General features: G+C 44.2%; 4 protein-coding genes and 1 long non-coding RNA gene across 12 annotated transcripts; 1 reads left to right on the top strand and 4 right to left on the bottom strand.

The window, feature by feature from the left end:
* Positions 1 to 1,024: 1,024 nt before the first annotated feature.
* On the bottom strand, positions 1,025 to 4,232 carry LOC109518002 (sushi, von Willebrand factor type A, EGF and pentraxin domain-containing protein 1). The gene is made up of 5 exons (XM_019873584.1): positions 3,553 to 4,232; positions 2,525 to 2,692; positions 2,286 to 2,453; positions 1,993 to 2,193; positions 1,025 to 1,442 (listed from the first exon to the last, which is right to left on the bottom strand). Exons 1-5 carry the CDS (start codon positions 3,644 to 3,646, stop codon positions 1,429 to 1,431), a joined length of 645 nt encoding a protein of 214 aa, XP_019729143.1. The 5' UTR covers positions 3,647 to 4,232; the 3' UTR covers positions 1,025 to 1,428.
* Positions 4,233 to 4,554: 322 nt separating this feature from the next.
* hinfp (histone H4 transcription factor) lies at positions 4,555 to 8,369 on the bottom strand. Of its 2 annotated transcripts, none has more exons than XM_019873591.1 (9): positions 7,956 to 8,369; positions 7,423 to 7,649; positions 7,189 to 7,300; positions 6,942 to 7,094; positions 6,754 to 6,831; positions 6,539 to 6,659; positions 6,298 to 6,436; positions 5,769 to 5,893; positions 4,555 to 5,690 (listed from the first exon to the last, which is right to left on the bottom strand). In XM_019873591.1, exons 1-9 carry the CDS (start codon positions 8,113 to 8,115, stop codon positions 5,351 to 5,353), a joined length of 1,455 nt encoding a protein of 484 aa, XP_019729150.1. In that variant the 5' UTR covers positions 8,116 to 8,369; the 3' UTR covers positions 4,555 to 5,350. The 2 variants fall into 2 exon arrangements, with proteins under 2 accessions (XP_019729150.1, XP_019729151.1); XM_019873592.1 differs by having other exon boundaries at positions 7,423 to 7,646.
* A 334-nt stretch (positions 8,370 to 8,703) lies between these two features.
* On the bottom strand, positions 8,704 to 12,453 carry dpagt1 (dolichyl-phosphate (UDP-N-acetylglucosamine) N-acetylglucosaminephosphotransferase 1 (GlcNAc-1-P transferase)). The gene is made up of 9 exons (XM_019873358.1): positions 11,996 to 12,453; positions 11,800 to 11,920; positions 11,515 to 11,728; positions 11,169 to 11,315; positions 10,983 to 11,067; positions 10,270 to 10,458; positions 10,079 to 10,166; positions 9,634 to 9,789; positions 8,704 to 9,555 (listed from the first exon to the last, which is right to left on the bottom strand). The coding sequence occupies exons 1-9, from the start codon at positions 12,148 to 12,150 to the stop codon at positions 9,490 to 9,492; spliced, it is 1,221 nt and encodes a 406-aa protein (XP_019728917.1). The 5' UTR covers positions 12,151 to 12,453; the 3' UTR covers positions 8,704 to 9,489.
* A 769-nt stretch (positions 12,454 to 13,222) lies between these two features.
* Positions 13,223 to 25,726, top strand: c2cd2l (c2cd2 like). 6 transcript variants are annotated; one of them, XM_019873353.1, is made up of 16 exons: positions 13,227 to 13,898; positions 14,166 to 14,187; positions 14,275 to 14,550; positions 19,956 to 20,051; positions 20,453 to 20,572; positions 20,886 to 20,996; positions 21,386 to 21,499; positions 21,672 to 21,771; positions 21,864 to 21,993; positions 22,144 to 22,208; positions 22,340 to 22,458; positions 22,696 to 22,852; positions 22,918 to 23,016; positions 23,381 to 23,508; positions 24,052 to 24,265; positions 24,538 to 25,726. In XM_019873353.1, the coding sequence occupies exons 1-16, from the start codon at positions 13,840 to 13,842 to the stop codon at positions 24,786 to 24,788; spliced, it is 2,061 nt and encodes a 686-aa protein (XP_019728912.1). In that variant the 5' UTR covers positions 13,227 to 13,839; the 3' UTR covers positions 24,789 to 25,726. The 6 variants fall into 6 exon arrangements, with proteins under 6 accessions (XP_019728910.1, XP_019728909.1, XP_019728912.1 ...); XM_019873354.1 differs by having other exon boundaries at positions 13,228 to 13,898; positions 14,113 to 14,187; XM_019873351.1 differs by having other exon boundaries at positions 13,223 to 13,898; positions 14,166 to 14,550; positions 23,420 to 23,508.
* LOC109517891 (uncharacterized) lies at positions 14,549 to 24,075 on the bottom strand. 2 transcript variants are annotated; one of them, XR_002168628.1, is made up of 7 exons: positions 23,991 to 24,075; positions 23,743 to 23,878; positions 22,899 to 23,047; positions 20,852 to 20,984; positions 17,094 to 17,124; positions 15,297 to 15,986; positions 14,549 to 14,729 (listed from the first exon to the last, which is right to left on the bottom strand). It is a non-coding gene; the product is annotated as an uncharacterized LOC109517891 (long non-coding RNA). The 2 variants fall into 2 exon arrangements; XR_002168627.1 differs by lacking the exon at positions 14,549 to 14,729 and having other exon boundaries at positions 15,104 to 15,986.
* Positions 25,727 to 25,754: the final 28 nt, after the last annotated feature.

Raw genomic sequence — 25,754 nt, 5'->3', positions numbered from 1 at the left:
CTGGAGGGAGGGGTGCTGCTGGGTGCTTTGAGGAGAATCCAGCAAACGCAGCCCGGCTTTGAGTAAGACCTCGCCACATGTGTGAGTCTCAGCCGTTTTCTCTTCCGAACTGTATCGCTCACGCGTCGCAACCCACCAGGTTCACCGTGACGGAGGACCCAAACTACGGCCTGTTTCTGGAGAGCGTGAACGGCGTGGCCGGAAGGGAGCAGGATCAAACTTACTGGGAGATTCTGTCGGAGAACTCGGGGGAATACACGCAGTTGGACGTGGGTGAGTTTCCTCCCCGGAGTAAAATCACATCCGAGGGAGGTTTAATGAGCTGTAATGAGACATGGGGATTCGGGTTTTCATTGACTCACTGCTTTGGGGACGCCCGTTTGTGTGATGTAATCGGTTGGGCCCTACTTCAGACAACAAAAGCAGACCACTGATCACCTTTATTTTGTTGTCATAAACCAAGTCACATCATAACGGAAAAATGAACGTGAAATGAGCGGTGCATTAAAAATTGTTTTGTTTTTTTTCCCTTCAGAATAATACAATCGAGCATATTACTTGTGTGTGTGTTTTCGCAGGAATTGGCTGCTACACACCGGCCGAAAACGAACACATTGTGCTGAGGTTCAGCACTTGGGCCAAATAGTCGTCAGAGACCTTCAAGTCATCCGAAACGTTTGAGCGAGAGAAAATCTTTTTGATTTCATAGATGACGCAGTGCATAGATAAACAAAAAACAGCACCGCCTGGTGGTTAACATTGGTAACGTGTGAGCAAACATACCGTGAACAATTCTAAACAGATGACAATGTAGGTGATATGTTTGAGGACAGCAACTGAGCAGGAACGATGCCTCATCTTTAAGGGTTCACATGTACAAAATGTCGCAGAAAATAAAGATTCGGCAACGCAAACAATTGACGTCTTCATCCCTTTCTGCATCACAATGTTGATCTCAATGAAAGTCTGCAACCGCATTTTCTGTGTTAAATGTGCCTTCCCCCCCCCTGAGCTCTAGCAGTGATGCTCCTCCCTTTTGCAATGAGATTAAGGTTTCAGCTCCCTCCTGGACAGATGGACGAAGCGGTGGAGCCACTAATCTACACGGTTTCGTTCCTCTCATGCGTTGAGCTTTAACTTCCAATAAACCATAGTGTAAATTGTACACGCTAACGTATGCTGAAATCATAACCACTCCTGGATCAATAATAAACTTTTAAAAAAAACTGACACTATCCCTCGGAATATGTCGAGGAATCCGAAGAGTGTCCCGGCCCTCATGAGAGTGCAAAACAGAAAGAAAGGGAGGAAGTGATTCAATTCATATCAACCGTTACTTGTGTCGACGCCGCAGCTCGTTTACACCAGCCGACCAATCTGCTGCTCTTCTATTCCTCAGGTGATGTCTCCTGTCAGTTTCTTTTATTTCTAGCCTGTAGATACTGAAAACGGAGAAAAGAGATGGGTCATACACACTGTGGAATTCCAGAAGAGGGACAACAAAAAATTATGTTTGACTCCTTTAAACTAGACTTCCATATCCATTTGGGTCTGAACGATTCTGAAAAAAATTTATGATTGTGACCCCTCACACCGGCCCACTCAATGGCGACCCCTCAATTGCGATTTAATATGCAATTATTTTTTGGAAGGTACAATTTAGAGTCTTCAAAAACGAAACTAAAATGTCTCTGATTGGAATTTGGGAGGAAGGTGGAGTACCTTGGAGGAACCCACCTTTACAAAGTGAGAACAAACAAAGTCCACGCAGGAGGGCCTAAGCTGAGATTCAAACCCAGAACCTCTCAACTGTGCGGCAAACATGCGAAGCACATGCTTACTTTTCTATATTTCTAGACTGTAACTCCAGGCTGACTGGTGCCAAATTGAAAACACAGACGTTGCCATCAAAGAAAATGTGACTTGTAAAGTAACTGTACTAGGGAAGCATTTAATAGTTCTGTAGCATGTTGAGGTTCCAAAGCAACTTACGGCATGATAAAGCACAGTCGCAGATGCAAGGGACGCACTGGGCAAAGAAACGCTTCCAGCCCGTCTCCTTCTTCTTGCAGTTGTGGATCTGAGTGCAGCCTTGCTTGGGAGGACCAGAGTAGCTTTTAGACGCGCAGGTCGCGTTGCAAGTGCCATTGAGTTCCCTCTCACTTATTTCAATGGAGCCCTTTTTGCACATTCCTACAAATAACATTTGAAGGGGGGGTGGGGGGGGGGCAATTAGAAGAGGTTGAAAGAGTGCTGTGGCGTGATGTACCATCGTGTTTACGTACTGAGGCAGGAAGGTTTCGGAGTCCACAGGCCATTAGCTTGGCATGTCCTAGTGGCGTTTCCCACCAGCAGGAAGCCAGGACGACAGGAGTACCTCAGTACAGCTCCCACCCACCAGTCATCTCCAGAAACCATTCCATTAAAATCCACATCTGGCTTCCCGCAGTTCACTGCCATAAAATGTAAAGCTCACGTATTCAGACCACTTGGACTGTTCCATATCCCTTTATTGTTGCATTACCTCTGCACAGGGACTTGTAACCCAGCCAGCAGCAGCTTGAGTCGCCACAGGGATCTCGCCTGAGCTCCTGGTGGCGCGCCTTGCAACCGGACAGACAAAGCGGGGCTGTCCCTGACCAGTAGATGTCACTCAGGAAATCTGGTTGCCCAATCCATTCTATGTCCCCTGCTGGAAACACTTTGATGACTTTTTTCCCTTGCCCAAACAGCACAAAGCCACTGTGCCACTCAGCACAGCCGCAAAAGATCAGCAAGTGTGCTGAAGGAAATGACTGCATTCAAATTCACATAACGGGCACAAAAATTCTTTGTTCACAACAAATATTGTCTTTGCTCATCTATCTGTGGCGGTGACAGGTGACTAGATGGCAGAATAGTTGATGGTCTTTCTTCAATTCCTGCAAATGTATTAGCGTTGTGGTCATGTAAACGGGCCCCGACTCCACACTGAGCGAGTACATTTGTGAGTAATTTGAAATATCATTATGTCAGAATATGGCTCATTCAAGAATGTGGGGACATTTTCAATAATAAACTTCAAATAATCCATGCCAAAAACAACAAAAAACAATATTCTTGTGTAGATTATAGTTATGATAGACAAGATGTAATTGCAGCTCTCGTAAAGTAAGTCTTAAACATTATTTAATATAGTTTTTTCAATATGATACACTTTGAGCAGCTAGCATCGAAAAGAAGCTAGCATGCCATCGTGAGCAAACACGAACATTAGCGTTGAATTGCCGTTTTCGTAATTAGAGCAGGATTAAAATGTAATTTGCCATCAAAAAATCTGTGACACTATTTCACTGTCAAGAATTTTTAGAGCATTATTTGATTTTTTTTTTTTTTTGGTGACTTCAGTATATGTAAAATGGATGCAGAGTTGAGGGTTCCCATTGGCTCAGCAACGGTTGGGAAACTTTTAATTCATCACATGGCAAAACAATTGAAGAGTTCATCAAAAACAGTCCCCATCCTGAAACGAGCGTCGTCAGCAAAGTAACAAGGCGGCATAATAGATCTTACCACTAAAGTCTTCCTCTTCGATCCATTCAGACACCTGAGACGTTGCCTTCTGCAACGATGTCAAAAACAGCAGCAGCAGTGGATTCAACCTCATGGCTTTGATGCTCCTTTACAACGTTTTTGGCAAACCCTGCAGATCGGGGAAGCCAGTCAAGTCATGGCGTCCAGGAAGGAGTCAATACTTTCCTGTCCTTGCACATTAGTCGAGCAGGGAGAGCTGAGTGAAGACGATGAGGAGTAACACATTAAGCTGCGTGTGTGGCCTAATCTTCTACGACACGGTCAATATCTCTAAGGTTGCGTACCTGGAGCAAACGGTGGGAAAATGTGTCTTTTACCCAGTTGGCATTTGAATACAGCCAAGACAATGAAATTCGGGGGGAAAAAAACCCACCTTGCCTGTATGCAGAACAATCTAAAGTGTTGGTTTTCCACAGTCAGCACTGACAGATGGGATTTATCTTTTGAGCTGTAATAAAGAGAAAGTGACGTCAGGGGGCGCAGTAAAACACTGATCTGCACAATAAAACCGGCGGAAATGTGCTAGAATGTTCATCCACTTCTGTCTAAATAATCCAATCAAATGTAATGTAAGAGGTCGGTCAAATATTGCACAATAATGCTCAATTTTGACTACCAGGCAGGGGTCAATATTGGCCATAATAATAGTGCATCTGTGTCAATAAATCATGAATATAACAAGTATTTCACATTTTTAATTTTGCGCCTGTGTGGAGCTAAAAAAAAAAAAAAAAAAAGGTAATCCAATCTAGGTCTTTATTATGGCGATGTTGCAAAGATTGTCAATAATAAACAATAATGAACAGTTCAGTGACGATGAAAAAAAAAATTAATTTGGTGGGTAAAAAACAAAAAGCACGTCACTAACGTATTGGTGTACTTGCCTGATTTAAGTGCAAGCAGCAGGGATCGGCTCCAGCTCCCCGCCACCCTCAACGGGATAAGCGGTATAGAATATGAATGGATGAACCAAACATTTCTCAGCACAACAGTGGAAACTGCATTTTAATTTAGGTTCTGGATACAGTACATGCTCATGACAACGGGGTCGTCATCACATATCACATTCCTCTTTATCAGTTATCAATGCCACCTTCATGTTCGGGAAAATGATCACACAACTCTGTGAGGCTACGTTGTAGGAGGTAGGACGCATTGGATGAATTCAAGGTATAATCGTACAAAATTACAGACAATATGGTTGTCCACAATGTTAGCAAACAAGATAGGCATTTAGGGAGGGGAAAAAGGGGGCGAGGGGTGTCAATTGCCTAATATAGGCTTGTTAGTTTGACGATAAAATAATTCAACTATATGCTCACATTTTACCATTCACTGAAACTGGGTTTCAGCTGAGCTAGAAACAAAACGTGGTGCCTTGGGATACAAAGTTAATTTGTTCCGTGAGCGAGATGACGTCAACACTGCACTCAGCAAGGTGCAATATTAGTAAGAATATCTTCATGCGAGTATTGTGATGACTATCTCTGAACAGCGTTTGTGTTTGAATATCCATTGATTAGAGTTATAAAACCGCCACCATAGATGCTAATCATTAGCCGTTCTATGGAGTTTTTCATTAATTGCTAGCATGAAGCTAGAGGAGGCATTCCAACAATTGGTCACCTTCTGTCAAAAGTTGTTTGCAGCCACCGTGCAGCGGTTGTCCTGGATCTCAAATTTGCACTCATAAATTAAAGCAAAAACATTGGCCAGCTGACTTGTATCTCAAGGCAACACTGTATTCACATACGGATCACCCGAGTGGTGCAAGAGGTCAAACTGTCTGCGCGTCTTGTTCTTGAGGAGCATCTTGATACTGCAGTATGACGGTGTTGTCCGCGGCCTGTGTCAAACCTCCAGTGAGAATGGAGAACAAGATGCTCTCCTCCTGACCGCCCGCCTCACAGCTGACGGCCGGCGCTTCCGCCTTCTGCTCCTCCAGTAGCAGCCCTCTCAGCTCGACCTGCGTCTCTGAAGGAGCGGCGCCGGGGGACTCGTCGTCGCACTCCTCGGCGTGCCCGCGTTGCCTCTCTCGCATCAGCTGCTCGGTCAGCTCCACGCTCTCGTAGCGGATCAGCTGCAGGCGCAAGAAGCCGTCTTCGTGCTCCTTGTACCTGGTAGCGACGAGCGGGTTCGTCAACAGGAAATTGCGTCCGTCACCGGATGCGCCTTTTTAATTCGGCGTCGTGTACCTGAACCGCGGGTGTCCGGAGGGCCATTTGAACTGGTGTTTCTTGTGCAGGTGGACCGTGAGGTTATTGCCCCTGGTGAAGCACTGATCGCACACGTGGCACTTGTAGCGAGCTATAAAATTCCCCTGAACAAAGACAATGTCAGTGTGAATATCATCTGCAATCACATTAAAAGCGATTTACGGTGATGGTTCATCACCAGGTAAACATTTAAGGTCCGTCCGTTACAGGTGAAAAGCCGCAATATTGAGAGAGCATAGTTTTGAAAAGTCATATTTTAGAATAATGTACGACTACGAATAAAATGATTCAGGAACAGATTTATAGCATTTCAATATTGAAAATAGATTTCATAAACGAAACGCATTCAACTTTCATTCAACACGGGATAGGAAAAAGCCACGAAAAAAGTGGCCATAAACACCAAATGTTCAAGAGAGAAAAACAAATAAATGACTAGAAAATCACCGATGTAGCGGTTTTAATGAATCGTGATCCCATGGGAGAACCCTGTATTGCTGCTTCTTGCCTCATGCTCTTTTTTGTGGTGATTCTTCAAGGTAACAAAAGTGCGAGAGGTGAAAGTGCAGCCGGAAACATCACAGCGGTAACCAGGCTCGATCCTGTGGCTGTCCAGATGTTTACGCAGGTCCACCAGATTCTTGCAACTACAAATAAGGAAACCACAATAGTAAGCACTTCATGATGACATTTTATAAAGGAGCAGATGCACTTTTCAAAAACAAGTGCAGCTTTGCAGGACCCGGTACCTGTATTCACAGAATTCACAGACATACGGCCTCTCGTTGCTGTGGCGGAACTTAATATGGTTGCGCATCGCTGAAGGCGACGGACATGTCATGTCACACAACGGGCACTTGTAGTGGCTCACTAAACAAAGCAGAGATGAACGTCGCAGGGTTGATGGCATGGAAAAGTGAGGGTGATATGGAACGGAAGATGAACTACCCGCGAGCTAACTCACCGTGGGTTCTCATATGATCTCTGAGTAGTCTCTCAGTTGCAAAGCGTTTTGAACAGTGGGAACACTGGAACCTTTGGCCTAGAGAAAACAGAAATCAAAGCACACAAAAGCAAAAAACTTCACTTTTCCAGGTATGTCCGTGAATCATTTTGCCTATACGTATCCCTGTGCCGTGTCTCTATTTTCACCTTCCATCGCACTCTGTCGAATGATGTGGTCAAAGAACTTTGTGTTATTGGCGTACATCCCTCCGCAACCCGGACACGCCACCACCTTCTCCTGTGTGTGTCTTCGTAGATGCTCCCGCAACTTCGGACGGCCTTTAGCAGTAGCTTCGCAATCTATGCAATAGAAAGGGAAGGAATTCGCGATGCCATTTGTGCTGAACAGAAACAACGGCCATTTCTGACCTATCATAACGAGATGATCACTTACCCTTCCATCTGCAACGTACAGGGAAATCGCAGTCTCCCGCTGGTATGTCTATAGACAAGCTGTGAAGCTCAACGTGTCTGTAGAACCACTCTGGATTCTCATAAGGTGGTTGCTTTAACAGAGATGCAGAAGACAAGCTATTACATTTTAAAACCTTACGTATTTTTTGTGAGATTTATCACAGATTACATGTCAGATGATAGAAGACATTTTGAAAACAATTCCCAAGCACACCTCACAGTCCTCCCACAGGCAGGTAAAATTGTCTGGGATTTCAGGGACAATGTTGCGGTTCTGGGAGCCGATGGAGCACGTGCCGATTTCTGGCTGGCCACTAAGCACCTGCTGACCCAACTGTTTCAACTTGGTATGGTAACAATGAAAGAAGAGATGTCGCCGGAACTCTTCAGGGCCCTCCACAGAGTAGAAGCCGCAGTCTCTCCAAAGACAGTTTCTCTCTCCTGTTCAGAAAAGATCATAATCAGAATTGGGGGCGGGGGGTTTCGTCGCCTCAGCCAGTCTTACGAGCAATTCAGTCCATTTGGTTTCATCGTGGAGAAAAAAAATAGGAATACTGTATAACAAAGATGGTGATGACAGGGATGTGCATGCGGATCAAGCATCCGCAGCTGCATTTTACTTCTGTGGGCTAATTCCTTCCCTCTGTCATAACGATGATGCACGAGATTAACTGCAGTTCTCCATATTCAAGCAGCCAACGAGTGAGTGAATGAGTAGAGAGGAACACCATACCGGCTTCAACTCACCCTCTGGTTCGTCTTCATCCTCCTCCGCCATGTTCACAGCATCCAAGTGAACATCTACATGCTCGCAAAACATTTCCATTTGACTGAACGACTCCTGACACGAACCCCACTCACATTCCAATTCCAGCGTTTTTTTCTGTAGTCGTTTGTTGGGAGGCATTTTCTTGAATGGTTAGTTTGAATACAAAAATGTTAATCGCAGCCTGGACTGCGTAGTAATTCTACTAGTAATATTATCACATTTTCTTTAAAACACTAGGTCCATTTGGAAACACGGCGAAGAAACGGAAACAAGGAAAAGCTATTCAAATTATTGGCGACATTAAAGCACCTGCGCTGCTTCCCGCTGTGTGAATAGCACAAATATGCTGTAAACGTCCAAGACCGGCTGCTTTTAACGAGCTGTGCAGCGCTCTTAATGGTTCTGCGGGAACAAGACAGTATTTATTTGTTCCGCTGGAACAAAACAGTTATTTGTTCCAGGCATTTACTGTTAATGCGTGAAAAGCAACCACGCGCCAAAATAAATTTCATTTTATCCTTTTTTTATATTGACATTAAAACACTACCACAATATATTTTAAAGGTTTCTTTGCGTATGTCAAACTCATTTATTGGATTGTTGGAGCTCGATCTAAAACAGTTTTGTGCTCTTGTGGCCAAATCATATGATGCACGTCAAAACATTTTACAGACAACAATATTGTATTTACCAATTTTGAAAAAAAAGGAACAAACGATACTAATACGTATTGTGTATATCGGCCTTTATTTTACAGCTTGTGACAACCATATTTACAATTGCCAGCATCACATTTGAAGTTACCAGTACATTCTAGATGTAGATCACAGTAGTCCAGTGCTTTTTGACAAAACATTGAGCCCTGGGTGACAAAAAAAAGAGAATATCTTTACCCTTCTCAGTAACTTAATAGTGTTGGGTTTCCCCAAGTGTATTAGGGTACTTTTATAATGCACCCGTGGTTGTATATTTCCATGCTCGATAATGATGTGTTAAGTTTGCTCCTCCGTTTGCTGCCGTGGCATTTGACTTTCCCAAAAAAGGATGATCGAATTTAAATCCCTTTTATTTACATCCCCACAAGGTGATTAAAGTGAATATGTACTACTGCACTATAAATACAGTACGTTTAGACTGAATTTCATTCAAACTTCATGATGCATGATGTTGGTTGCTTCAGAGATTAAATCACTCTCACTACATTCCTGATAAACCCAGTACAAAAATATACTCTTTTGGGTGGAAAGAATGATCAAAATGACTCAAACATGGTCTCGCATTTCAAACGGTAATTCATTGAAATTCGGGTTACGCACTGAATAACTTATATTTCTATGTAATGTATTCGTATGATGCGAACATATTCTAGCCAATTGTAATCAGCCTGACACTGGGTCTTTGCCACACATTGAGGCTGAGGATCAAACGCAAATGAGGTAATAGAATATTTGAAAAGGCACAAACAATGAGCCTGTAAAATTGTTCCAGAAATATGAGTTGCTCTGTCATCCTCTAGACGTCATAGAAGAGGCGCACCAGATGGTAACGGATCCCAAACGCCAACGCACTTCCCATCACCTGCACCGAAAAAAATGAAAGTATTCATGTTCTTTTGAGGGTACATGTCGGTGGCTCTTTGGGCTGTTTTGGCTTTACCTGTATCAGGAGCATGATGGAGGTGAGATTCCTCTCGTGGGTGGGACCAAGGAATTTCAACACAAAATTTATTATGGTCATGTTGTTGCACTCAATAAATTCATCATCATCTTCTTGGCCTCTGCGCACTTCGAGGAGCTTCAATAACTCTGCAACCTGCCAAGGAAGCATTTTTTTTTTTTTTATATTGAATGAAACAATTGCTGAACACAAAAATAGCAGGTGAAAGCCTGTCATTTCATTTAACGGTTTGTAATGCTTAGACTATACTTAGGCTTTGGCATTACAAAGTAGTTTACTAAATAAATTAAATATCAGCAAAGGGCAGCAACTTTCAATGAGATGGAATAACAGAATCTAGTATCACAATACTTGCAACCACAACTAATAAATAAAGCCAACACAATAACGCTCTGTCTCAAATGAGCTTTAATATTGAACTGACCTGCAGAATGAGATGTCCTAGTTTGGAAAGGTCCTTGCTTTTGAATTTAGAGTAACTCATCCCCAGTTTGCCTGTGTCTGGATTCAACCTTACGTGAGCATTTTATAACAGGAAAGAAATGGATCAGGGCTCAAAGATGAAATGGACATCATATAAAATGTGTACATTTCGGATGATTAGAAGACAGCAACCTGGGAAGTCTGTGCCTGGGGCAGGGGATGATACGGAAAAGCTGTGGCAGGGAATAGAGAAAGTTGACCACTTGAGGAATGAAGAACAACAGCATTGTTTTGCTGAAGTGTCCCAGGATGCCCACAACAGCAAAAGTCATCCCGGCAAAGTAGCAGAAAGTGTCTCCCACAAACACGGACGAGGGGTACCTGTTAAAAAAAAAAAAAAAAAAAGAATATTGAAACAACAGTTTGCTTTCTTAAATCAACTGTGTCGGATGAGAGGCTTCACATACCAGTTGTGGTAAAAAAGAGCTAATGTAGTGAAGAAGAACGGCATCATGAAGTAGAGAGAGAAAACGTGGTCGTCGTGGTAATCCCCTTGAAATTAAGAAATACTGATTACATTGCATCCTTAGGAAGGATACACGGGGACAGAATCAAGTAAACTTTTGCGGGGAAATCGATTAACAGCAACACACCACTGAGCTCCAGCAGGTTGAAGATGATGATGGAGCCAGAGATGAACAGAGCTTGACCAGACTCGATGCCGTTAATACCAGCCAGGATGTTGATGGCATTTGTGCAGAAGACTGCCAGCATGCCCATGTAGACGTAGTAAAGAATGCCTGTCAAAGGAAAGAGCGATTAAATGAATGCGTTAGTCTTCTGTTTGTATCAGTTGAAATGTAATTTAATTAGCTGTAGAACTTTTTTTTTTTTTTTTTTCATACCAGTTGTGGTAAAAAAGAGCTAATGTAGTGAAGAAGAACGGCATCATGAAGTAGAGAGAGAAAACGTGGTCGTCGTGGTAATCCCCTTGAAATTAAGAAATACTGATTACATTGCATCCTTAGGAAGGATACACGGGGACAGAATCAAGTAAACTTTTGCGGGGAAATCGATTAACAGCAACACACCACTGAGCTCCAGCAGGTTGAAGATGATGATGGAGCCAGAGATGAACAGAGCTTGACCAGACTCGATGCCGTTAATACCAGCCAGGATGTTGATGGCATTTGTGCAGAAGACTGCCAGCATGCCCATGTAGACGTAGTAAAGAATGCCTGTCAAAGGAAAGAGCGATTAAATGAATGCGTTAGTCTTCTGTTTGTATCAGTTGAAAATTAATTTAATAAGCGGTATAACTTTTTTTTTTTTTTTTTTTTTTTTTTTTACAACAGCACTACTAAATCGTCTTCATGTGCAGAAGTAGGTCCACCAAATGCTGTGGCCGATGAGTTAACAACAACGAACCCGACTCACCTAGATCCAGGTGCAGCCCCAGCAGTGCCCTGAATGGTTTGGGCACCAGGATGACCGTGTTGCCAAAGTTAGTGAAATAGACCATGAGAAGTGGCAGGGAAGCCATAGTGGGAAGCAGGAGCTTGTGCCTCCATCGCAGGTTGAGCACGTCATCAGCGAATCCCAGGAAGATCATGCAACAGATGGCGAGCAGCGCGCCGATCAGCTGCACAAACTGAAGTAACAAAGTACAGTAATTGTACTTTGTTACTTTGCACCGCTGAATTTCGTGTGCTCCTAACCTACCTCATCATGTGGGAAGCCACTGCACTGATCTCCCACAAAGCAACTGAGGAAAGGCACTGGGATGAAGCAGAAGAGGATGATGAGGAAAACTGTCCCGCTGATGACACCTTGTGATTCTGGCCTAGAGAAGCAGAAGAGATCAAGCATTTCCCCCGTTCGTCTTGAATACATTCAAAGACAAGAGAACAGTACTCACACTTGATTTTTTGTTAATTTGTTGAGGTCCATCCCGTACAGTCTGGCCGAGATGAAATGGTCCTTGAAAGTGGGAATCAGCTTCAATGTGGCCAAACAGCCGAGAGCTGACATGAGGCCGTTGATGACCAGAGGTAAGAATGGCGACGGCGACATTTGACAAGCTATTTTGTGCTTCTTTTTGAGTTTGAACAGGTCAACGAACTGCAATTATTGTGACGTTGCCCAGTTTCTCACTCAATGGACAAACTACGGCAGTCTCCACTCAGGCAGACATCATGCTGCCATTTTAAGACATTATACAGTGACGCATAATTGAAATAAATAATGAATAGCTCCATAAATCATACCAGTTGCCTTTGGGAGATTTTACGATAAAATATGACAGGTTTATGAAAGAAGAAACACAAAAAATACTCTCCGAATGTCAGATTACACTGTACGTTTCCTTGTGACAATATACTTCCTACTACTGTTTTCAAAATAAAATCTCATTTTATTCTTACAGTACTGCACACTAAATATTCCTCTCAAAATGTATCAAAATTGCAAGGCTTTAAAAGACAACATATATTGCCATGCATAATTCCGAAATTATATTTAAAATATTTTTAGGGTGGACTCATAATTGCACAAGTATGGCAAAATATTGAACTAAAAAGAAATTTAGCATAGAGTATTAAATAATGGTATTTACATATTTTTTATTATTTATAAATAAAGGTAACAAAAAGTGAGTCATACAATAGTTTGCTCACTCGTTGAAAGTGGTTGAACTCATCGATCTCATTCCTGAACGCTTTTATTTCGAAAGCCGTGTTTCTTTTTCCGTTTTACCTTATACATTCCGCCCTGCAGCGCCACCTGCAGGTTGACGTCATTCTCCCGTTCCAATTGCCGTATTGTGGAGGTCTGTCTCGCTGGGAGATCAGGGGAGATTTGGAACCGAGGGGATCGGGCAGTACAGGATCATTAAGCGTGAGGGTGAAATTTAAAAAAAAATATAACATCATGCTGCCATTTTAAGACATTATACAGTGACGCATAATTGAAATAAATAATGAATAGCTCCATAAATCATACCAGTTGCCTTTGGGAGATTTTACGATAAAATATGACAGGTTTATGAAAGAAGAAACACAAAAAATACTCTCCGAATGTCAGATTACACTGTACGTTTCCTTGTGACAATATACTTCCTACTACTGTTTTCAAAATAAAATCTCATTTTATTCTTACAGTACTGCACACTAAATATTCCTCTCAAAATGTATCAAAATTGCAAGGCTTTAAAAGACAACATATATTGCCATGCATAATTCCGAAATTATATTTAAAATATTTTTAGGGTGGACTCATAATTGCACAAGTATGGCAAAATATTGAACTAAAAAGAAATTTAGCATAGAGTATTAAATAATGGTATTTACATATTTTTTATTATTTATAAATAAAGGTAACAAAAAGTGAGTCATACAATAGTTTGCTCACTCGTTGAAAGTGGTTGAACTCATCGATCTCATTCCTGAACGCTTTTATTTCGAAAGCCGTGTTTCTTTTTCCGTTTTACCTTATACATTCCGCCCTGCAGCGCCACCTGCAGGTTGACGTCATTCTCCCGTTCCAATTGCCGTATTGTGGAGGTCTGTCTCGCTGGGAGATCAGGGGAGATTTGGAACCGAGGGGATCGGGCAGTACAGGATCATTAAGCGTGAGGGTGAAATTTAAAAAAAAATATTTTTTTTTTTAAATGAGAGACGCTCGCGTGAGCAATGCAGTGTGTGCAATGGGACAAAGTCATATGCTGTTGGCGCCTCTCTTTATCGCCATGAAGGCAGCAGCTTCATGTTACCGCGACTTGCTTTCCATTCGCATTCTGCAGCCAGGACCGTCCAAGTTAAACGGTGGGTTCATTTAAATCTCATCACAAATATCATATTTGAGCTTCCTCTCTTACACGCGCGGATGCACATGGTCACGCTGTATTTAATTATGACTTCAAGAAGCTTATTAGGATCCTTCAAAAGCACCACCAATCCTGTTCTTGATTCTTAGTTTAGCATATTATAATGGTCCATATTGCTGCGAGGCTAACTGTCTGTTTGGTATGTTTCACAGTTTGAAGGGTGTCTGTCTGCCCTCTTCTGACAGTCCCTGACATTTCTACGTAGACATGAGAGGCTGCAGGAGATGGTGATGGAGCTCCAAAAGTTGAGCTGGCTGGCTCTGGTGGGGCTTTTCCTGGCCTCCTTACTCATCGTGCTGGTCTGGCTCTTCCAGTTCTCGCTGAGCCTCCTGCAGCAGTGGAGAACCAGGAAAGCGGCCGAGCATCAACACCGTCAGCTGCGTCCCTCCCTCGGGCAGCATCGTCATCACGGCTTGGCCGCAGGTGCGTGGGGCTTCCTGCTCAAGTTGCGCCCGGCTCGGGATGCAGGAGCCGAGTCGGAAGTCGGGGTTAAAGCCTTGTTGACCTCCCTCTTCTCCTTCAAGTCGTTCAGCGAGCAGTGTCGGAGGAGCTGGGTCAAAGCTCTGAATGAGCAAGCTTGCAGGAATGGGGTGAGTGAGAATTCTTTTCATCATCACGCGAGGAGGTACACAAGGACAGAGGGCGCGCGCTGGTAGTGTGGAGAGAAGCAGCGCAGGTGTGAATTTTGATGCTCTCTCCGTGTGCTGGAAGTGGATGTTGGAGAGTCTCATGGATAAGAGGATGTGGGGCATGTCCTTGCGTAACAGCTCTGAAGCAGAAGAGCGTAGAGACAAGACCGGCCGGTATAATCGCAGTATGAACGCCTACACCTTGCAAAAATAGCCTTCTTTACTGATTTGAAACGGTGGCCGCTTCGCTTTAGAATTATAGCCACAACGGAGCAATGTTCGGCAGTTTGCCCCCTGCCCCCCCATCATCTTTGTGAACAGTAATAGCGTAGTCGTAATTTGCATCTGCACTGACCCGCCAATGTCTGATCACCCACGGCAACAGACCACCACCAGCAGCAACGGAGTGATAGTTCCCCGTAGTTTTAATTGAATATATTGAACTATTTAAAAGCAAAACCCAGAGGATGTGGACTCCTGGCAAAGTTTAGTAGCTCGGCTTTTTTTTTTCCCCCCTCAAGCTATGTTGTATAATGACTCTGTGGCGGTACCGTATACTCAGAACAGAACTAAATAAAGTAAAATTAGAAACACCCCTGCATGATGCTTCATCGTTCACCTTCTCTGCAAACTGCAGCGCCGTGCGAGGCTCACCATTGTTTGGTTCAGCAATTCTATATTGAAATGTCACTCGGTAGAATACTCACCTGCACCTGAGTGAGTATTGCTAACATTAGTGGGAAAATAAATCATGGCCTGGTGTTTGTCGGTCCGCTTGTTTGGTACTTGACGGGGCTTTTCGTAGTTCGTGGAAGATGAGAGTGGCGGGACCGTTATCATTCTGGGAGATAGGATCAGCCTGGACTGCAGAAGCTCATCGTCCTGCTAGGAAATTCAATCATAGGAAGTCAGAAAAAGGTCCTATTGATTGGGCGATAAAATGAATTAAAACAGATCATTTTTCATGGGGAATGTCGCTCAGTGCAGAGACAAGCTGCTCCCTTCAGTGTGTTCATGTGATTATCAGCTGACACTTTCTGAAATGAGACCGCCAGCCGCGGCAACTTTATTCGCTCATTTGTATTTTAAAAAAAATAATAAATAAATCCTGGCACATGTGTGCGGGTGCACAAGCGTCCTGTTATTCGAGCTGCGTCTGCGGCGTATGCTAATCACTTGACTGCAGACGATAGTGGCTGAGATGACAAAACGCGAGTCTAATTTGATACACTCACGGCCACATTGGAGCTCGTCTGGGATGTTCTTCGCGTCGTTCTTGAACTTGAAAAACCTGCTGCGGGACATGGCTGCTACATGCAAGTCACACCCCATTCTTGGCCCGCCGCACTGAATGTCGTGCACTTTTTCCTCTGCTTTGCATTTTGGCAATTGCGGCTCTGTGTGAGCAAAACAAAACAAGAGCCCCCAAAGGGGGTGGGGGGGTGGGGGCACAGGGCCATGAGGGGATTCGCCTTTTCGCATGAACCTTCGCTCTTGTCCCGTATTCAAGGTCTGGCAGAGGTCTTGACATAATTCATATGAATGCTTCGAAAGGGGAAGTGCACGCTGTGATTAAAATTATTCATCTATTTGGATTTACTCATCAGATGTGAAAGTCAAAGGCGAGATCATAGCCCAAAGCCACGTTGTCATCCTTCAACAATGACATCATGGCGGTGCCATGATATTGATGCGGATTGCGGATATTGATGTGAGAGATTATCACCGCATTATATTCCTGTTTTTTTGTTGTTGTTGTTTTTTTTTTTTTTAAATTTTCAATGGGCAATGTCATGAATGGTTTCATTGTCTTCTCATCCACCCACCTCCCCACCCCCTTCATTTTATGGGTGAGACGGACACAGGTCAGTTTGATGGATGGATGTTCCTAATTTGTCTTAGCAGGCTAACAACTTGCGATTCTAAGTCACTCAGTACTCGCAATTTGTGGTTACGGAGTTATTCAGTCAATTTTAAGCACCCGGCGGCATGCATATGTATATATAGATTCTAATTGTCCTTCTAGTTCTGTCAATCAGGGTCCGAAAAGGGGAGTTGCGGAGCGAGATGTTAAGTACTTGCAGCCGGGTTCTTCACAGATTTCCACATCTGTCAAAAACGATGACGCTGATAATGACTGCGAAGAAACACTCCAGCCCCTTCTTCCGGGTCTTTTCGCTTTAATCCGCGGAGTGGGCCTCCACTGCAGCTGGTTAATTACGGTCATAGCAACAGAACGACTTCCTCAGCGCCACAGTAAGACACACTGTGTGCACACGGTTTCCGATAAACAATGATTTAGGTTTGTACCAAAATGGGGCCAATGACTCTTTTGATGTCATTCGTCGCAGAGGAACGATTGTAAGTTTTATGGTTTCAATCGGAGGCATTTATGTCTTGGTGATTTATACGCCAATGATGATGTCTTCTGGATACTGCACTTTTATGACACTTTTTGTATACACAACAGAGGTATGGCCATCATATTTGGTCAAGTTTCATACCTTGGATCCTGGTCGGCGTCATCAAGATTGCCTGAAAGAAAAAAAAAAACTGATAAGAAAAATGTCAAAGTCCAAACCTCTGTCAATATTAAAGAGAACAAATAACATCTTCCGACGTGTTGGCAACCAGACTTCTTTCTAATCTCTTGAGCTTCACTTCCCGGGATGTTGGCCCAGTGTTGCACTGATGAGTTCGGAAAGGTGCTGAGTGCAATCATGGACTGTTCTCTCTTTTAGCCCAACTTGCCACTAAACCTTCATTTAGACCAGTATGCATGTGAAAGATATCCCTTTTCCCGATATTCATTCATGTAGAAAGAAAATGTCCGTTTAATCTGACTACTGTTTGAAGAATAATAATAAAACAGAAACGAATAACAAAACAGAATCGACAATCTTGCACGTAGTTATTTGCTGTCACTGTTGTGACCTCAATCTCTCATTGAGAAACGAAAAGAAAAGACCGAACAGGCGACTGAAGGTCGGCCGCAGCCACCGGCTGAGCGTATTCCTGGTTACCGCTTGTGGTTTTTTTCAGAAGTGACCAGCCCTCGGGTGCGAACCAGAATGTTTCTGACAAACCTGAAGTGACACAGTCGTAGTCCTCAGGATAGCCCACAAATAACCGACACGTGCGTACGAACAGAGGTCACAAGGACAAATCCAGTGGATGTGCCGCGAGCTTTCGCCCGTTGATGACAAAAATAAGGTCTGGTTCCCGCGCTGAGAGAAAAATTGGCAAAGTCTTTGCCGTTTTTTTTATTTTTTCGGGGGTGGAGAGGGGGTGTTTGAATGTGTGAGATGATATTAGCCTTAGCAACCTAGTGCCTCGGCGCTTTGGAGTACAGTACATGACATGCCCTTAGAAGAAGGAAAGAAGCGTTTGATTTGCTCGCGCGTCATGTCCTCAAAAAGCTAGCTACTGAGATGCATTTGCATTCGTTTTTTTTTTTTTGTAAACATACTCTGAGCCTTGGGCGAGGCGTCACGCAAGTAAATATGAGAAGACCCTTCTGCCTTCCATGAGCAACTAGACTAATCTAAGGTCATTCTGCTAAGAGGCGTTGACTAATCCGGACACCCGCCCCCCCAACCCCTCACCCCCTCTTGTGTCTTAATTTGCTAATATCTCATGGGCTCTCTTTGTCTCGTTTTAGCATGATTAGCAGTGACGTTCGGGGGGAATTTGTGCACCATGGTCTTAATTAGCCTGATGCAGACGCCAGCGTTCTTTGGGACAAAATTTTGGCAATACACCTTGGCGAGCGCACGCGCGCGCACTCAATCAGAACCCGTTTCTGGATGGCACGCAATCGGAGATGCATCACTTTGTATTTGCTCGCGCTCTTTGGATGCGATGAATGGCCGGCTGACCGAGCAGTTTTCGAGGCTTGGGCCAAGCAAAGTAAACATCGCTGTTTGTAGTGTGTCGTCACGTGACCATCGTGTTGGTCCAGACCTACGTCAGCCTGCAGCGCCGCACTTTGCCTCTCTCGCGTAGGAACACGCAGGCGGCGCAAACTAAGTTAAATCATCCTCCTACTTCTGCCCCGCCTCCGCTCTTCAGCTTGGAAGAGATTGGACTTGCATCTAGAGAGACATATGTTCTGACAATGGGGGGATTTTGTTTTCTCACACTTGCATCTCCTGAGTCAGACAATGAGGTGCACGAAAGCGGATCGTTCGGCAGAAACACACAGCGGTGATCCGCCGGATTCTGGTGATGTTTGATTTTGGAGTTGGTCGGAGCACTTGGGGCAGTGACCCCCCAAAAAAAAGGGACGGAAAAATGCGGGTATCATCCAAGGCCCGGCTCCCCGTGGCTGGTGAGGATGAATTTGAAATCTGACTGCTTCAAGTCACAGTCCCGTTGACATCGGCCAGCTCGACTGATTCTGAAGGGCCTGGACAGATTAAATGCGCATGGCGACACGCGCATGCTTCTATCTAATTAGATAATGAATCTCCTAAATTGTATATAAATCTGTGGCTTTATAAAGTAGTTCATGTTTGATCAAGTGAAAATATGCCTCATCTAGGATGACTATAATTATCCACTTTTGAGTTCTGCGGTGAAAACAACTCAAATGGCGCGCAGAGCAAGTACGACATCTTCAAAATTCAGAAACGTTATTGTGTAATTATGCTTTGAAGCCGGTTCCAAGTCATGAATGACATCACTGAACTGGGAGTATCTCGCTCATGAAGACAGTGGAATCCGCAACGGAGTCACAATCTCCCATGAACTTGAACATGCTCCCTTATCAGCCTTCGGTCAAACATATGTCGCCATTTTGCATGCCAGCGTCCTCGTTCTGACTGAACAAAATGCAACTCGCTGCTGGCCGTCGCAGCGCTGTCATGTCCGTGTCATGAGCGGCGACCGCAATAACCCCCTTGGTTGTCTGGCAACCGCATTACACGACCAGATGGTGGAAAGACATGGACAGTATCGTCATTCAAAAACGGCGAACCTTTGGCATAGGCAAAAAAAAAAAAAAACAACAACAACAACAAACTTGCTGTAGCCATGGAATGAGATCGGTGCAGTTCTTCCATGCCTGACACCAACCGTGTTTAAAATTCATACACTGCCCTAGTTAGTTGGTGTCCTCGTGATACGGACCAAGTTTCATTAGCCGGCTGGGAGAGAAGGAAACGGGAAAGAAAGAAAAGAAAAAAAAAAGCCGCCCTCCCTCAGGCCTCTGACTAATTGCTCGCGAGCTGCACACAAGACTCGCACTACCGCTGCGGTTCACAATCTTTGATGTCATCCAAAAAAGTGTGTTGCCTCTTCACGGTCACGTCCGCTTACGTAATATTTGAGTCCGTTTCTTCTCTGCCTCCCTCTGTCTCTCGCAGAGCTCCATCCAAATCACTTTTGACAGCAGAGTCCAGTTTATTGCCGTCCCCGCAATCGAGAGCGTGACCTGCGCTGACCAGTCTGCACACAGAACGGTGCGTAATCGTCCGTCGCTGTACGTTATTTGTGCGCCCGTGCTTGAACCGTAGGAGAGGCGCAACGATCAATCCGCATCTTATCACTTCTCAAATTAATTACATTCGTTTTGGGTCATCGATGAATCGTTTACTTTTTTTTTTTTTTTTTTTGAATCTTGGTTTCTCAATAGCGTCCGATTTTGAAAGCGTGATTGTCATTGGGTGTTAAGTGCGCTTTAATACTTACCCCTTCAGAGACGACCGAAATTTTAAAAAAATGCATTGAATTTAGGTTTCTGCTGGAAATATTTTGTTGACACATATCGCGACGTGAAGAAAGAGTGAATTTCGATGACGCAAGATAGAAGAGCCTGGATTGATGGTGCCAATCTCTGACGACCCCTTTTCTTGCCCGGCAGGTTTTACATTGTAAATGTCGGGTGGACACGGTGGCATTTCCTGTGACGGTTACTCAGCAGTCCCCCGCTGCCGTCGCCATGGACACCTATCAGATTACAATCGCACCGACAGTGGCAAAGGTACCGAGGCACACCACCTGGTTCCTTTTGAGTTTGCACGTCTCTTTTACGAGCGAGTACATTTGCATCGCTAGTCAAATAGTTACTCGACGAGGGGGGAATGAGAAGACGTGCCGTCACTGATGATGACATAAGCAACAGAACACCATGGACAGGCTACAGCGCGTCGAGTTCATACCTAGTTTGTGTCGACGAGAAACTTGATTTCAGTTGTGCACAACATCCATGGAAACGTTTTACGGTCTGCTGTCCGTCTCCATGTGTAACACGTTCTCCGACCTTGCGTCCCGCGTGTCCCGATTCCGTTCATCAGGTGGTCGTAAGTCTGGAGGACGCGGAGGACGAAGGACTCTTGGTGTCGTGGACTCTTTCCAAGCAGCCATCGTTGAAATTGACCGCGTCGCCGTGCAAACTGCCGAGACATGTGAGAAGATTCCATGTTAGCACTCGTGCTGTTGTGAATCCCCCCCCCCACACCATCCCCCTCCAGCCCCTCTCGAGTAAGATTCTGCACTTTAAACATGGAGGAAATTGTTTTTCGATCAGGTTTGGGAAGGAAATAGAAAGATGCGCTTTCTTTTTAAAGAGAGTAATAAAAAAATGCGAATAAATATTATCTCCTCTAGTGTGCTTTTGAAAAATCTTTTATAAAATGCAAACGGTATTGTACTGTACAAAAGGCCATCAAAAGTGTGAGTCACAGTTGGGCTGACATTTTATATATCAGTTCATGGAACGAGTTATGTTCCTTTCTTGCAGCGGTGTCTTGCTCGCGGATTATCAGTTGTCTCATCAACTGGCGGTTCCTTCCAGGGCCCGGATGACAAGGGAGACTTGGATGTGATCAAGAGCCTTATTGAGGACACTCTCTTCAGCTCTCATCCGGCCATGATGCTCAACCTCAGGGCTTGCACAACGACATCTCCAGTAAGGATCCTTCTTCCTCACTTTTATTTCCAGCCGGATTAGAATATGCCTAAATCTAAGGCCTCGTAAGATTCATCGAAGACTCTAAATCCAAAGGGTGAGAACGTGAGCCGAAATACACGGACTCCACTTCTCGCCCGAAGACAGCATTGTGTTTTTTTTCTGCTCACAGGTCCCCGTGGAGCAGCTATCGCTAGGATTAAAGCCTGTACCCCAGAGTGTCTTTGTGCAGCGACTACTTCTACGGCAGCTCAGGGTGACCTTAAGTAAAGGTCAGATTCGTTCCCCTGCGTGGCTTTGGTTTCCTTTCTGTCCGGCGTTCTGTCCGCCACCGCCTCACGGAGCTTGCCGTGTGTGCTTGCAGGCTGGTGTAGCTCAGTGGAGCTGTGCTGCGTCCTCAGCCTCAACCACCCCTCTTCAGAAAGGACAACCTCCTTTCTGCCTGTGCCCCACAACCCAAAGACCCCAGTGGAATGGCGAGAAGAAATTACCCTGTGAGAAGGCATCTCATAATATGCCAGGATTGGCAACGTTTTTAAAAAGAAGTGAATGTGTTTTTGTTTTTTTGTTTTTTTAAAAAGCTTGCAAAGTGGGATATTTTTTTTTCCAGGATGACTAACCCAGCTGTGTCCTTTGTGTTGAAGGGAGCTGAGCCCAGAAACCAAAGAGCTGAGAGCGAGACTTCTGGAGCGGAATGGCAGAAGCGAGCGTAAGGCACAGCGCAGTCTGGGCTCCCGTCCAGAAACTTATTTCGCCGCAATGCTCAGACCGCGACAGGATCCATACGCTAAAACGTTTGCAGTTAACTCTGTATTTTCCTCTCTCTCTTTGGTCTGCTAGAATTCCTTCCCGGGCATGCCTCCTTTGCCTTGGACCTCCAGTCCAAAGTTCCTACCTCTGTCCTACTCACAATAAGCCCGAGCCACTCCTTGGAGCCTATCGCCACCATTACAGCAGAAGTGAGTGACAAGCTGGGACTCGTGACAATTATTAAAAAGACATGGAATGAGTTAGCATGTAGCATTAGCCCCTTTCTAACCCTTTGATCAGCCGCCTTGTGATTTCGCATCTCACTGAATGTGAAAGGACATTCCTCACATTCTTGAGGAAGGTTTCCCCGCAGATTCCTTTTCTCTGATCTCTGTGCACAGATAATTGCGAAACGAATTGCTAAACTTATTACTTAATCCACTCAGCTGCTCTATGTGGAAACGGAGGAACTCCGCCCACCACCGCGCTCCTCACTCACCCCCACCAAAAAAGTCGACGTGGACCGAACCATCATGCCGGACGGAACCATCGTCACCACTGTAACGACGGTCCAATCCAGACTGAAATTGCAGCGCAGTCCAGGTACATTTGAAGCATGAATGACTTTGTTGGTGAACAACGCCTTTACCTGAGTTCATCACCTGTAGGTGATTCTCCTTTGCGTTCGCCGGCCAAAGTGGAGGTGACAGAGAAGAAGCCCACCGTTCTCTCTGATGGAAGAGGCACCCCGAACCCTGATCCCAGCAGTGAGTTAGAAACCACGAGGCCAAACAGCACCTGGACAAAAGTATTGGGATGAGCCTCTTAATGAAACCATGAAGAAAAAAAAAAAAAAACACTTTTTGGGGAAGAATTAGAACAGAGATTGTCCACAGTGCCGGTCAAGCATCAGTAAATTGACACAGACTCATTCCAGAATCTTGTAGGGTAGTAATAGTCCTGCACTTGTGTAATGGTTGTGTGTCACAGTCCTTTTGTCAATGCGCTGCATTGAAAAACACAGTAGAACTCTCTATAGGCAATCAGCAGCTGTATAACAGGAACATGGTGCAGATCAACACCCCCCACCCCCAAAAAATGCTGATTTTATATTTGTGTGTTGTTGCATAGAGGCCAGCCGCTTATCTAATGGCTTGGATCCTGTTGCAGAAACAGCCATTCGTCAACTGACTGACTCCAAAGTGGCTCGAAAGACTCCGACAAAGAGAAGCACACTGATCATCTCGGGCGTGTCAAAGGTCAGAGAATTAAGAGTTGTAATGAGAGATAGAAGGTAGTAAAAACGGAACCAAATACGGATTTATATTTCGTCATATCTTCATTTCAGGGGTAGAATTGAAGGAGCTGTTTAACGAAGGATGTCACCGATTTTTTAGGCCAGCATCCTGACGAGATATTTAAAGTCAAGAAAATATGTTTTGTTAAAATATGACGCAGACCATCATTTTACGAGATTGACGGTATACACACACCTAAATTTAAGTGTCAGTCTCAGCTACCACACTGCAGACCCCCTCCGAGCACGTTCAGGTCACATTACAGCAGTCTTGTGACCTGATTTCGAAGCGAAAGAGAAACGTTTCCACTTCAAGAGGCTGCAGTGGTAACCTGACACATTTGAAGACAGTGCAGATGATGACAGTCAATGCCTTAAATGTTGATATTTTTAACTATGTGAAGCACATGGGGTCTAAAATGCGCTATCCCAATAAAAGCATACCACAAGTTGGATGGTGGCGACGCAACAGGAAAACTTGAAATCGACTCCTTTGACTTCTCAGGTTCCACTGTGTCAAGATGACTGCACGCTGTCAAGCGGCTACGCCGCAGCAATGGACGCGGCCATGCAAAGCAACCATTTTGGGGCGCGGCACCACCAAGAGCCGGATGAAACCACACCTTCTGATGTGTCAGAGCGTCCCTCTGTGGATGATGTGGAATCAGACACTGGCTCCACTGGTGCTTTCGAAACACGCAGCCTCAAGGACCATAAAGGTGACATAATGACACTGTCATGTCAAATCAATGTAACGGAAATGTTGTCTTTTTAGAGCTGATTGTTTTATTGTTAGTTTCTGGTTTTACCGATTTATTCTTTGTAGCACTGTCATGGGTACAAAATAAGATATCTTACTGCCACCTGTTGGCTAGTACTAAAAAAAGCATCACAACACAGCAATTTACTGATCTGAGGTTAGGGGTTCGAATCTTAGCTAGTAGAAATTGGATGGGTTGATATCTGATGCGGTATTCTCTACATCCCATAGTGGGATTCCTGCAGAGCGGATCAAAGCTGTTGTTCCGCAAAAGACATCGTGAGAAGGAGCCCTGCCTCAGCCAGTCCCACGAGGACGTCTCCAAAATGGGCAACAACTTCACCGCGGCAGCGGACAGCGGTCGAAAGAAGTCCGCTAGCTTCTCGCGACGTCTCATCAAGCGCTTCTCTTTCCGCTCATCGGGGAAATGGAAAGGCAAAGGCACAAGCACCAACGGAGGGGCGGGCTCAGCCAATAACTGATCCTTTCTGCTTGCATCCCAGTCAGCTGTCTGAGCACAAGACTATTCCATCCCAGTCTGATGGATGACACCTCTGCAAGTGCTTTGGGGAGGGGAGAAATTTTGCTGCTTCAGGACAAAACTGGTTCTGTATCAAATGGCTCTAGCTGAAATAGGATTGCATATTTTGTTTTGAGGGTAATTTTTTTTCAGGATGGGACAACGGAACAGCTGCAATGAATTTGGGGTTTATTTTTGATTGACTGATGTCGGGAGTTCTTGAAATGATTTTAAGAATGCCAGAAGAATGGCATTGGTGCACTTTGGAATTGACATTTTTTTTACATTCTATATAACACGTACAATATCTGTATGAAGGTAATTTATGATTATGTGAAGTGCTATTTATTTTATCCATATCACGGGTTGTCTTTGTTGCGTTACACTGTCAAATAGAGAAATTGCTGTGATTTTTCAAAGCAAATGTTATTTTAACATCAAGTTGAATTCCATGTTCATAGAAAATTTGCCGTATTTGCTTCTACATTAAATTAAGAAATTGTTCAATGTAGGTTTTAAAATAAGCAGGAAATTGTTGTATATTGTACTTTTTTGACAACGTAATTGCTCTTAAATGATCTTCGGTTTGCCCAAATGTTTCCGTAAGAGGCAAGAAAGCAGACTTATGTTGCCAATAATTCACACTTATTGAAAAAAATGATTTTTTAAAAATGTAATTTCCAGGACTATTTTTCAACAACAAAATTCCTATTAGAGTACAGTGATATGATGTATACAATGTGCTTTAAGAAACTAGGATCAACCTTAATCGCTGTTTAAGACAAATTAGCCTGGCTGGAATGTGAAACCCGAAGTGGAGGCAGTAACATGTGGCATGTGTGATTTCTGACTTTATTTTGATATGTTTTAATTTATTTCAAATAAATTATTGAAAAGCTTCTCTGCATTCAGACATCGTTCTTCCTGT

The sequence above is a fragment of the Hippocampus comes genome, unplaced genomic scaffold (assembly GCF_001891065.2).
Source record: "Hippocampus comes isolate QL1 unplaced genomic scaffold, H_comes_QL1_v1.1 scaffold59, whole genome shotgun sequence".
In the NCBI taxonomy this organism is placed as follows: domain Eukaryota; kingdom Metazoa; phylum Chordata; class Actinopteri; order Syngnathiformes; family Syngnathidae; genus Hippocampus; species Hippocampus comes.
The sequence above is the reverse complement of the archived record's forward strand: the minus strand, read 5'-3'. Positions and strand labels throughout refer to the sequence as shown.

What these genes read in the sequence shown, in the direction of transcription:
- LOC109518002 (XM_019873584.1), bottom strand. Translation starts at nt 3,646, where the DNA reads ATGAGGTTGAATCCACTGCTGCTGCTGTTTTTGACATCGTTGCAGAAG. An exon ending in CGAAGAGGAAGACTTTAGTG is followed by an intron (nt 2,693 to 3,552) that starts GTAAGATCTATT and finishes AAGTGTTTCCAG; the next exon opens with CAGGGGACATAGAATGGATT. An exon ending in TCCGAAACCTTCCTGCCTCA is followed by an intron (nt 2,194 to 2,285) that starts GTACGTAAACAC and finishes TGTTATTTGTAG; the next exon opens with GAATGTGCAAAAAGGGCTCC.
- hinfp (XM_019873591.1), bottom strand. Translation starts at nt 8,115, where the DNA reads ATGCCTCCCAACAAACGACTACAGAAAAAAACGCTGGAATTGGAATGT. An exon ending in TGTGAATTCTGTGAATACAG is followed by an intron (nt 6,437 to 6,538) that starts GTACCGGGTCCT and finishes CCTTATTTGTAG; the next exon opens with TTGCAAGAATCTGGTGGACC. An exon ending in ACCACAAAAAAGAGCATGAG is followed by an intron (nt 5,894 to 6,297) that starts GCAAGAAGCAGC and finishes GTCTTTGTTCAG; the next exon opens with GGGAATTTTATAGCTCGCTA.
- dpagt1 (XM_019873358.1), bottom strand. Translation starts at nt 12,150, where the DNA reads ATGTCGCCGTCGCCATTCTTACCTCTGGTCATCAACGGCCTCATGTCA. An exon ending in CCCAGGCACAGACTTCCCAG is followed by an intron (nt 10,167 to 10,269) that starts GTTGCTGTCTTC and finishes TGCTCACGTAAG; the next exon opens with GTTGAATCCAGACACAGGCA. An exon ending in TAGGACATCTCATTCTGCAG is followed by an intron (nt 9,790 to 10,078) that starts GTCAGTTCAATA and finishes CTTCCTTGGCAG; the next exon opens with GTTGCAGAGTTATTGAAGCT.
- c2cd2l (XM_019873350.1), top strand. Translation starts at nt 13,840, where the DNA reads ATGTTACCGCGACTTGCTTTCCATTCGCATTCTGCAGCCAGGACCGTC. An exon ending in AGCAAGCTTGCAGGAATGGG is followed by an intron (nt 14,551 to 19,955) that starts GTGAGTGAGAAT and finishes TGTCTCTCGCAG; the next exon opens with AGCTCCATCCAAATCACTTT. An exon ending in ACCAGTCTGCACACAGAACG is followed by an intron (nt 20,052 to 20,452) that starts GTGCGTAATCGT and finishes CTTGCCCGGCAG; the next exon opens with GTTTTACATTGTAAATGTCG.